The sequence below is a fragment of the Gymnoscopelus braueri genome (genome assembly GCF_963280865.1).
Source record: "Gymnoscopelus braueri genome assembly, chromosome: 13".
NCBI classification, from domain to species: domain Eukaryota; kingdom Metazoa; phylum Chordata; class Actinopteri; order Myctophiformes; family Myctophidae; genus Gymnoscopelus; species Gymnoscopelus braueri.
The window spans coordinates 35,312,124-35,324,001 of record NC_137615.1 but is presented as its reverse complement, the minus strand read 5'-3'; the positions used below and the strand labels follow the sequence as shown (position 1 = coordinate 35,324,001).

Below are 11,878 nucleotides of genomic sequence, written 5' to 3'. Positions count from 1 at the left end.
AATCAAGTCTGTGTACACAAGACACTCCCACAGAAGGTGCTGTTATTTGATCTAGGGGTCGATCCGCCATCGCCTCTGATATTTTATCTTTTCCGTACCATCAGCTGTTTGGGCAGATCTGATGGTCAATAACAAAAAAAAAATCAAAACAAAAAAAATCACCCTTTACTAGACGCATCCGTTCCCTTATGCATCCAGTCATCCAGTGTATTGCCTGCTGGGTACTCCATGCACTTTGTTATTTCATTTAATTTAGTTCAAAAGCTGCATGTTTGACAAGTAATTTTATTTAACATAGGTTCATTTAAATTACGTTTTGTGTCATTGTAACTTTTTAAACACTGACATTTAGAATATTGTAATTAAATAAACTTAAATCATATCGGCACTGAGAAAAACATCAGTCGACCCCTAATTTGATCTGTTCAGCATATTGTGTGGAATTGCTTTAATGAAAAAACATTTTTAAAAATTATATACAGAAGGGTGAGTTTGAAATATCCTAATGTTTAATGAAAAGATGGCGTACTGATCAGCAAGAAAGGGAGTACAGTAAAACTACGAGGATAGGGAAAAGAGCTCGCGTATACGCAAAAACATGTCTGTCCATTTCAACCGCAACACTGATTCAGTCCACAGGAACTGCTTCTATACCCTTGTGCACTGGCTTGGGGTGTATTAAGGATGCAGGAGGTGGAGGGCGCAGGGAAGGAGGCGCAAGGGTAATATGGAGATAAGTGTGCTGGCGACACGAGTAAAGAAAATGGAAAAGAAAAACAATTCCTTCTAGTTTTAGCTATATCCCTCTGATCAATCAAAGTTCAAAATGGAAGTGCCACCACACATGTGGAGCTGACCCCTGACCCTGATAACAGCTTCCACTTGGCTCACTTCTGGGGGTGGGTGGTTCTTTTTTTTGTAATTTTCTTTTTTTTGTTTGTTTCGTTTTCCATTTTTTCTGTTGGTTCTTAAATCCTCTTCAGAGCGCGATCATACCGCATAGAGTTCGTAGATCTTCTTGGCGCAATAGGCCAGGGCGGCCAGTGCTATTGTGTTGTGGAGTCTCTTTCTGTGGACGTCATCCCTGCGCACCAATACCACGGGCGAGGAAGAGGTGAGCGTATGCAGGGGCAGCCGCGAGAGTTTTTGGCTGTCGTATTCCACCTGGTACTTGCAGCACGGGTCAAACTGCCAGGAAATGCCGTACAAGGCAGCGCAGGCCACGCTCAGGGCGCCAGCAGGCAACGCCACGTAGCGCGTGTACTCAGGCGGTAATGATAGCGGTGTAAGGAGGCAGGCAGCGCCCGACAACACTGCCGTCTTGTGAAGGCAGTTGCCCACAGCGACCCAGCGGGCCGTCTCATCGCCAATGCGCGTGGGCTCAATCACAATGTATTTGTACTGGGCCTCCAACGCCTGCTCCAGCTCATACTCAAACTGGTCCTGTGCATTCTCCCCATTGTAGATTTCATGCACTATGTAGCAATCTGTTGCCGCCATCACTCCCCTGTACAGGAAAAGACAGATGGAATAGTGGGGGGAAAAGCATTAATATCAGAAGAAACTTACAAGAAATGTGCATTCAGCACAAAGTTTGTCGACCCCAAATTCACCATACACCTTTGGGATAATCATGGTTCCTGTGTATGTCTGCATATCAAACCATGCATATTCATAGTCACACACCAAATATATTCATGACTAACATCTGTCAGCAACTCTATCCATCCTTCATTAACCATATGTGTTTTAAAGTCATTTAATGCTTCAAAAGGAACATAGCCAAACAGCAACCAAAGTTGGAATTAACAATTACATTGGTTAATTAATGTGTGATTATGGTAAATATTTAAGCTTAGGTGTTTATTTTCAATTACAGACTTAAAAACGTGTTTTATACTGAAAACCTGTTCCAATTTTAACATTGATTGACTTAGGAATACATATTTATTTATTTACTAAAGTTACTTAAAGTTAAGCCCAGTGTTTTGTATATGCATCTATGAAATCCAAGATATTTTATTTATCATCAGATACGACAGGAAAGTGGTTTTCTGTCATGGCAGGCAAACCCAGAGCCCACGTTTACTTGCCATTTCAGGACTTAATGTACATATGAATGTTAAAAAGGTACACAGAGATACAACAGCCAAGGAATTGGGACCGTTTATAAGAGAAACATAACTAAAGTTTGTCGAGTTGGCTCACAATGAGAGCTTGTAGATCTGCTATTTTAAAAAGATTTTCATGCATTTTAAAAACTTGAGAAATGGGACATTCTGCATAATGAGCACTTTCTACTTTTGGTACTTCATGTACATTTTGATGGCAATACTTTGGTATTGAATTTGAATTCCGGTCTTCTACTTGTAACAGTGTGTTTCTACACTGCGGTATCGTTACTTTTACATAAGTAAAAAAAAAATGTGAGTGCTTTTTCCACCACTGTAAGTTAGATACCATTTTGTTATAAGACCAGGTCAACAAACACAGCTAGCCAAATCAGACTAATTCACCGAGGTGTGGGACATGGAATAAAACACACATTCATCAGATCAATGCGAGGCTGGGGATAACTCTGCCATAGTTGAGTCGGACAGAGTGTTAAAAGACAAACATCACGAGCACACATCGAGACACTTTCACAAGCTAACGTTAGCCGTGCACACATTAGCAGTGTTGCCAGATTGTGCGAGAGAAAATAAGGAATCCGGGTCTATGACAACAAGCCCAGAAGAAACGACTAGGCCACATGAGACCTTTAAACCTTTACGTCGGCTATTTGAAAATAGCCGATCTACAAGCTCACAGCGTGTCGCGCTATTTTCAAAATAATCCTGAAGAAAACTGGATTATTTTGAAACATTTTATACAAAATAAATCTTGTATGTCCCTGAAATAAAATATTTTCAGATGGAGGTCTGCAGACAATTTGTATTCATTTGGGGGGGTACTTGACTTGAACATATTTTAGCGCCACTGGTTTAAACAACATTTAAGAAATAAGCCCAAATAAACAAGTACACTTTAGAAACAAGGCAAAAAAACGCAACCACCCACATCTACAAGCAACCTTAAGAGAAAAAGAAGCCCAACGTCGCTTATAATAAGCGGACATGGCAACCCTGCAGCTAACGTTAGCTAATAGAAGGGAGAATTCCAGTCATTTGTGTGGTTGTAAAGACGTCAAACCCGAACAATATGCGCGCTATAGGAGAGCACCACGTTGTGACATCGACGACAAAAAGTAGCACTTTTAAAATAAGTTGGTTGAATGGTACAGGATGTAAATGTAACTGACCTCTCCCTGTTTACTGGGACACCGCGCCTCCTTCCCAGCGACGCCATGTTGGAGAATACAACACTGATTGCGGCTGACGTATTACTGCCCTGGTGCACTGTGGGTAATGTCGTTTATTGAAGCGGTGGAAAAATAACTTACATTTATTTCTTATGTAAAAAGTACCAATAATGCAATGTAGAAATACTCTGCTACAAGTAAAAGTCCGGAATTCAAAATTGACTTGAGTAAAAGTACAAAAGTATTGGGATCAAAATATACTTACAGCACCGAAAGTAGAAGTACTATGCAGAATGTCCCATTTCAACTTTTTAAATGTAGTAAAATCTTTTGAAAATAGCCAATCTACAAGCTCACAATGTGTGGCATCGCGACTCAATGTGAGCTTGTAGATCTGCTATTTTCAAATAGCCGAAATATATATAGAGCTTTTAAGTGGTTAATGTATGATTAGTAATAATAATCTAAATCTAAAGTAACAGTAACTAAAGTTTTCATTTCATGTTTTATTTCATTTATTTTCACACACTGACTCATAAAAAGGTACCAGGGCCTACTTAAACCATACAATGTGCATCAGAGATATGAATAAATAAGTATTGAGTAAATAAAGAAAAGAAAGAAAAACAGCCGACTTATGGGCAAGCACATCATATCAAGAAACTCAGTCAATTCAATCAATTAGAAGACAGATTAAATAATAACATTTTTTTTAAGCATACAATTTAATGCGCTACTGCAGAGAACCTCCGCACTACATTACCCATGATGCACGTATGCCAGCCAGCGTACGTCGCACTCCTTACGTGTTTTTTTTATATTTTTTTTTATAATAGGTGATATTATGGAGAGGTCAGACTACATTTGTGGCAGAAGTACAATAAAAAATGTATATACGGAATCACTCTCGCGTGAAGAAAATATGTCATCGGTCGGAGACGAAGACCTGCACAAAATGACAAAATTATGGAGCACATATTAGACAAAGTAAACTATGCAATTTATGCAAGCAAATTTGATGCATGACGTATGCATGACGTATAGAAACCTTGTCGTGTCCCTTTAGTTTACACACACACACACACACACACACACACACACACACACACACACACACACACACATACACACTATAAATTGAAGGTACGATACCGTAGATAGGTAACTCACTCACCCATACTGTGTCCTGTGCAAACCTCTCGAGTTCTTGTGTCGTGTCACGTTGCACGTAGCCTAGTATACAGTGGTGGAAAAAGTACTCACATTTTGTACTTGAGTAAAAGTATCAATACTGCAATGTAGAAATACTGTAATATAATAATCCAAAATTTACTTGAGTAAAAGTACAAAAGTATTGGTATCAAAATGTAATTAAAGTACCAAAAGTAGAAAGTACTCATTATGCAGAACATCCAAGTTTTTAAATGAATAAAATATCTTTTGAAAATAGCAGATCTACAAGCTCACAATGTGTCACATCGCGACACATTGTGAGCTTGTAGATCGGCTATTTTCAAATGACTGAAATGTATATAGGGCTGAAGTGGCTAATGTATCATGTTTTGTAATAATGATCAAAATCTACAAAGTAACTAACTCAAGTTTTCGAATAATTGTAGTGGAGTAAAAGTACAATAATATTTGCCTCCGAGATGTAGCTAGTGGAGTAGAAGTAAAATGATTGAAAATTGGTAATACTCCAGTAAAGCAAGAAATACCTCAAAATTGTACTTAAGTACAGTACTTGAATAAATGTACTTGTAGTTACTTACACCACTGCTGGTATAGTGCCATGCGTGTGCTGTAACCCAAAGCCCCTTGCCTCTGACAGTGGTTCTCAAACGTTTGCAGGTCTAGGACCCCCGATTGATAGTGCATTTGTCTGCGGACCGACCCCATCTGAAAATATGTTTGTGCCAGGGACCCACATACAAGATTTGTGTTGTTAAAATGTTTAAAAATATATATATATTCAGAATTTGTCTCAATCTTTCAAGATTTTCTGAAAATATTAGATCTACAAGCTCTGCTTTACACACAAACACAGGTATGGAACATGTTGAACGTGTGCCAATGTTGAAAGTCTGAGATGTGTTGTTCTTGTTCTCTTGTCATGATGTATCTGAAACATTAAGATGGAACAAATAGTCTGTGCTTCATGTAAGAATACGGTGTTGTCAATGTCAAACACTGCTGCCTGCTGTTTGACACCCTCTACTCTCCAGGCCCTGGTTGATGTAAACCTCAGTGCTCTGGGATGTTTGCTTATCAAGCTGACAGCTACTTTTTCCTTCTAGCAAGACAAAGCAAATTTTATGGCAGTGGTTCTCAAAGTGGTGTCCCCCAGGGGTCCTTGGGGGGAGGGGGGGGGCAAGAGTAGATAATATAGCATCACAATCATTTTAACACCTTTATCCATTAATATGTTCAAAAATAGCTGATCTACAAGCTCACAGCGTGTCACTTTGTGCCGCGCTTACATCTGCAAAATATCAAAATGTTGTCTTCTCTTCTGGGGGGTCCCTGGCACAAAACCTTTTCAGATGGGGGTCCGTGGCCAGATATACTGTATATCAATTTGGGGGTCCTTGACTCCTTGACACAAAAAAAGTTTGAGAACCTTATGATCATTGTGCTGATCATATGTATATTTTCTGTGTCCTTGCAGCCTCCTCTCTCTCCCTGGGCACTGCATGTGTTTCCTCTGGCTGAAGACGAGCCAAATTCCAGTACTCAAATTTCTGCCTCCTCGCTTCCTCCGTCCTCTGTCCTCCAGCATGGCGATGTTACGGTGAAATTGGTGATCTGCCTAAATATGTGACCATCTTGTGGACTTCACATAACTGATTGATTGATTGATCGATTGATTGATTGAATACTTTATTAGCAGTTTGCAAAAAAAAATGCAATGATTTATGTTCGGACACTGATGTCATGTGATCTCTATTGTCACATATTTCGGCAGGTCACCAATTTCACCGTAATACCGCCATGCTGGAGGACAGAGGACGGAGGAAGCGAGGAGGCAGACATTTTAGTATTGGAATGGCCCAGAGGAGAAGGCCCTGTTCTCTGAAGATGAAGAGGCGGGCGGCCCCACAATGCTGCTCAGCCCCACAGCCAAGAACTACATGCCCCAGCAGCAGCAGCAGCACCACCACAGTGCTGGCCTCCAAATCCCAGCTCTCTTCTCCAGCACCAGCACCACACCGCCTTCTGGTGGACAGAGGAGGAACTGCGCCCCCAACGGTCGAATCGCCTGTAGGTAGTCACCATGCTGAGTGGGATGTTGGCGGTTGGAACCAACACACCGCAGAGCTCTGAGTGCTCTGATTGTGGTGTGTAGTATGTGTGCACATACTGGGGCTATAGGGGTGTGTGTGTGTGTGTGTGTGTGTGTGTGTGTGTGTGTGTGTGTGTGTGTGTGTGTGTGTGTGTGTGTGTGTGTGTGTGTGTGTGTGTGTGTGTGTGTGTGTGTGTGTGTGTGTGTGTGTGTGTGTGTGTGAGAATAATGTGTGATGATGCATTTCTTTTTTGTGCATTAACATTTGTACATTAAAATTTTTATGGTATTTGCTATTTTCTTATTTAGGCATTTTAGCAGACTCTTATCCAGAGCATCTTACAAAGTGCCAGATCATAGTAAATGGATTAACCCTAGTTAAAGAATGCCAGGGTTAAAATGGTAGTGAATGGAAGTAAATAGAGTGCAAAGAAAATAATTAAGTGCTACACAAAGTATCTAGGCTACTGGGTAAATATTAAACCTTGACCTCTGTCCAAACAACATGCTATCTAAATAGCACATATCATACTGTATGTGAAGAACAGGTAACCAACATACATCTGCATAGTAAACTAGTAGCATCTATCAAAATAGGCAACAAGAACAAGAACTAAAGAAGTGATACAATGAATGAGGAGTGCTAGGGGGTGAGGTGGAGTCTGAGGTGAGTTTACAGACTGGGGGGGGGCGGGGGGGGGGGGGTTAAAGGTCATCCCACAGCCTGGGAACCAGAAGAGGAGCGTTGACCAGGGTGTCATAGGGAAGATGGACTTATTGTGCTGATCTTATTGTGCAGGAAGGGGTTTATTTGAACAAGTGAACACAAGCACCTTAGAACTAAGATTATTGCGCTTTTATGTTTTAACCACTTTCATACTGTTCAAATTTTGGGCATGTCAGGGCAGTGATTTTCAAAAAAATATAAAAAATAAGCAGATCTGGCCCAGACGGTTGGCGTCTGGACACCTAGGCTGGTAATCCAGCCGGACAGCCGCAGCGTGTCGTGGGTTCAACTCCCGATCCCGACGACCTTTGCTGCGTGTCACCCCCCATATCTCTCCTCATTTCCTGTCAGTCTACTTTCCTATCAATAAAGGCAGAAAAAGCCCCAGAAAATATCTTTAAAAAATATATATTATAAAAAAATAAGCAGATATATAAGCTCCACAGAGGATCTTTTTTTTCTTAAGGCAGTGGTTCTCGAAGTGGGGTACAGGGACCCCCAGGGGTCCTTGAGCAGGTTCCAGGGGGTCCCCAGCTAAATGATTGATAGTTAGGAACCAAATGGAACCTTACTGGTTTGTAACTCTCAGAGTTATGGGGGTCCGTGGTCCTAATGCAAAAAGGAAGCAGAATGCTTCGTGTTTGATGTCTGAGGCTTTGATGCCGTCATCCCACACATGCAGCTCTCTGCTTTGTGACAGGAGAGAGAGTAGACTGCAGTACTACATGATATTATTTGCACTCCCCCAGGGCGGCGCCATTGCTCCTATCTTTGTGTGCTGCTTTCTTTCCCTAGCAGGAGGCCTCATTGGCTAATGGTGGTCAAGGTCATCCTTTCTCATCTGTGTGTGCTGGAGTCGTACACCAAAAATAGCAGATCTACAAGCTCACAGTGTGAAGCATTGTGAGCTTGTAGGCTTTAGGGTTATGGTTAAAAATGACAAAAGGTGTAAAAAATGATGCATGGAAGCACGGCTATAAAAATTTTGATTTCCCCACAAGTATGCTATAGTAATACAAACGTGTGTGTGTGTGTGTGTGTGTGTGTGTGTGTGCGCGTGCGTGTGTTTGTTTCAGTGCAACACTGAAGTTGGTTGGTTTATATTTGCTTGAAGACATTGCATGTCACACACTTACTTTCTATTGCTTTCTTGCACACCTGTGTAGATAATTATGTCAGTGGTTCTCAAAGTGGGGTCCAGAGAGTGGGACTCTCTAGGTTTTTTTGCGGGGGTTCCAAATGGACCCTTACATGTAACTCTGAAAGTATACAAATGGAACCAAAAGGGTCCATTTGGTTCTATTTGCACACTATGAGTTATGGGGGTCCTTGAAAGTTAAAAGTTTGAGAACCACTAAAAGTAATTAAGTTTGGATGAACCCGTCTTTTCACACGAGTGCTGCCTGCAAGCCCCTGCATCCATCCCTGTACGGCTCTAGCAAGTGCCACCAGCTCCACAAAAACAACAAACAACCACCCTATACGCGTGGTATGGTGTCTCGCCAAAAATGACACATTTACACATTGTGATAACACATTTTGTTTGTAGTGTACTTTACATTTGACACAAATCTCAAGGTGCTTTTATTGCATAAAACAATACTAAGACACTAAATGCTAAGACATTTTAAATCGCAAGAGGGCATAAGGCCTAAGATGGTAAAACCATTATAGGTGTAATGCTTTGTTGAAAACGAAGGTATTTCTTTAGTCCTCTCCACGAATGAATATTCATTCATGCTCCCCATACATTATTTTAAAGAAAATATAACTAATCAATTAATCAATAAATAACTAATAATGAATTAAGTGGTTTCTCAAAGGGTTGTTGAGTTGTGCCAGGCTAGAGAGGAGGGTTACAGAGTTCTGGGTGGTGAAGTCAAAGTCGTTGGTTCAGAACGGGGGAGTGGCCTTCTTCAGGGCAAACAAGTCAGCAGGCATGATCTCACGATACTGAGAGACATTTCAGAACATTCCATTGATGTGTGGTGGTTACAATGTTAAAATAGGAGTTTAGCACAGATATAAGAATAAAAAACAAAAGGCTTACTTTTTTTTCTACTGGGAAATGATGACTATTAAAGGGCGATGTTCATATGCATGTCTGTGCTACCAGTACCACTCTCCAGACACACACACACACGCGCGCGAGCGCACACGCACAAGTTCATTGAAATAATCAGCAGCGACTCGTGGTGATTTTGGGTGGGGGCTAAGAAATCCATTACTATAGGCTACCCATAGCTCACCCTGCAGCAGCAGCATCACCCAGATACCAGGGTACAGCAGTGACTCTACTGTAGGCCTATACTTTGTTAGAGCAAATGCTCCTCATGCACGCACGCACACGCACACGCACACGCACACACTTTGCTGCTAATGAAATAGGGCAGCCATAGCTGAATGGGTTGAGAGGTTGCCTGAGAATCAGAAGGCCCCTGGTATGACCCCCGGCTCCGCTCTATGTGTCATAGTGTCCATGAGCAAGGCACTTAACCCCTACCTGCTCCCTGGCAAACTGCTCCTAATAAATAGGATGGGTTAAATGCTGAGGACAAATAATATGTATGTGCAAATGAACTGTGACAAAAGAGAGGGGACCTTATTTTCAAAAAGTATGAAACATTTGGAATCTTTTTTCTCTGTAAAACATTTTAACAACACAAATCGTGTATGGGGGTCTCTGTCACAAAACATTTTCAGATGGGGTTCCATGGCCAAATACGTGAAAAGGTGTGAGAACAAACTGCTGTACGCAGAACAAATCATTAGCATAACTGAATTGCCACAATAGTCTTGGAAAAACATGTGATTTGTGATATCTGCGGTGACACAACATTTTTTATTATTTTTGGACTAATGGTCTAGATTAGATTAGATGAATAAATACATGCTCTTTGTCTTGTTTTTCTGTTTCCAGATCATGGACTAAGGAGGAGAAGAGTCTGATCACAAAAGCCTGGCTTGACTACTGCAACTCCAACATGTTCAGCACTCATCTGCTCGCATTACACCTGCACCCACTGCAAAGACCACAACACAGCAGTCCTCCAACCTTCACTGGCTTCCGCTCAAGAAACCTCCAAGAGCCCTCAACACCCCCCCCCCCGCATTACAGGTGAAATAGTTCACCTATAATGACAACACTAGGTTGAAAGTGGTTAATAATCCAATAGGCTTTAAAAATTATGGAATAGTTTATGGAAAGGTTTCAGGGCTGACATTTGATGGGAGACACTGCATGAAAACCACAGCCTTACATACTTTGTGGCAGGATGGTGTTGTTTACTGACAATAACCAAGTGAAAAAATGTGATGCAATGCATCATAGATATCAAGTAAACAGTCAAATCCTCATTGTTCATGTATCCAAATCCATGTGTAAGTCTTTAAACCTTACAGGTCCTTTTGGTTACACCTCCCTCATACAAATAAACATATTTCCACACAGGATCAGAGAGAGGAGAGGAATGTTTCAAATACACAGGGAGAAGGGGAAAAGAATTTGACAGGTTGGCTTGAGAGACCCAGATACCTGTGAGGTCAGAAGTTTGATCTCTGCAACAGCCATGCAACATGTCTTGGCTTGCTTTGACTATCACAATGTCCCCTATCCACAGGGTTCAACTGAATATACTGTATACGTTTTAATATTACAATGGAAACATGTAGCCATATTGTGACTTGTGAAAAAACAACAGTAGACAAATTGAGTAGTGTTTTACTATAAGACTACCTGTTGAAATTGTTGGAAGCTATGTGATATTTGTCGTAATATGCCAGTATACTGTCCCTCACAGAGAGAGAGAGAGAGAGAGAGAGACTCAGATCGTCCCTGGCCTGTCCTGTCTCATCTTAGCCCTAGTCTCATGCAACAGAGTATAGATTGACCTTCTCGGCGGTGGGTACAGGGCACTGGAGCTGGTCTTGGAAGCGGAGAAGGCAGTAGTATATCAGATTGTTGACTGGGATACGTTGTTAACTGTCCCAGCTGCATAATCTGTGAGGCAGTTGGTAATCTACCAGCAAATCCACCAGCATATTGAGATGTTGATCAGGAGTCATTTTGCTACATAACAGTCAGGGTAACAGGGTTTAACACAGTTGAATTAATTCAACAGGATCCTAGTGGTTTTGAAGAGACCATTCAAAAGTGAAAATAATCCACTACCTAACACACTCAAAACTGGCTGTATTTACTAAATATTATTTAACTTTTAACTCCAATCCCTTCAAGACTATAATCCTGATACCTTAACATAGTCATACTGTATAACATACATGACAATGTACTCAATAGCCAGTGTTATTAGATAGCCCGCCCTGACCCTTCTCATGTAAAGGGAACTCTCCTTCAGACAATGAATCATGTGTATATTAATGCAAGAAGCCTGACATTAAGGCGCTTGAATTTGAAAATTGGCAAAACGACTGACACAAATACAAATTTGTCTGGTATGAAAACCAGTGCAAGGAACAGGTTCCAGTATCTCAAAAGACAAAGTGTTTCTAATGTTTTCAGAAGAACAGATTGATAAATTAACAATAAAACGAATACAATGAAATG

At 41.0% G+C, this 11,878-nt stretch overlaps 1 protein-coding gene across 1 annotated transcript; it reads right to left on the bottom strand.

The window, feature by feature from the left end:
• Positions 1–269: 269 nt before the first annotated feature.
• Positions 270–3,373, bottom strand: tmem11 (transmembrane protein 11). Its single transcript, XM_080446435.1, has 2 exons — positions 3,302–3,373; positions 270–1,507 (listed from the first exon to the last, which is right to left on the bottom strand). The coding sequence occupies exons 1-2, from the start codon at positions 3,346–3,348 to the stop codon at positions 991–993; spliced, it is 564 nt and encodes a 187-aa protein (XP_080302561.1). The 5' UTR covers positions 3,349–3,373; the 3' UTR covers positions 270–990.
• Between the last annotated feature and the right edge of the window lie 8,505 nt (positions 3,374–11,878).

Coding starts and splice junctions, on each gene's coding strand:
- tmem11 (XM_080446435.1), bottom strand. CDS start 3,348: ATGGCGTCGCTGGGAAGGAGGCGCGGTGTCCCAGTAAACAGGGAGAG. Junction 1,508..3,301: donor GTCCCAGTAAACAGGGAGAG/GTCAGTTACATT, acceptor TTTCCTGTACAG/GGGAGTGATGGCGGCAACAG.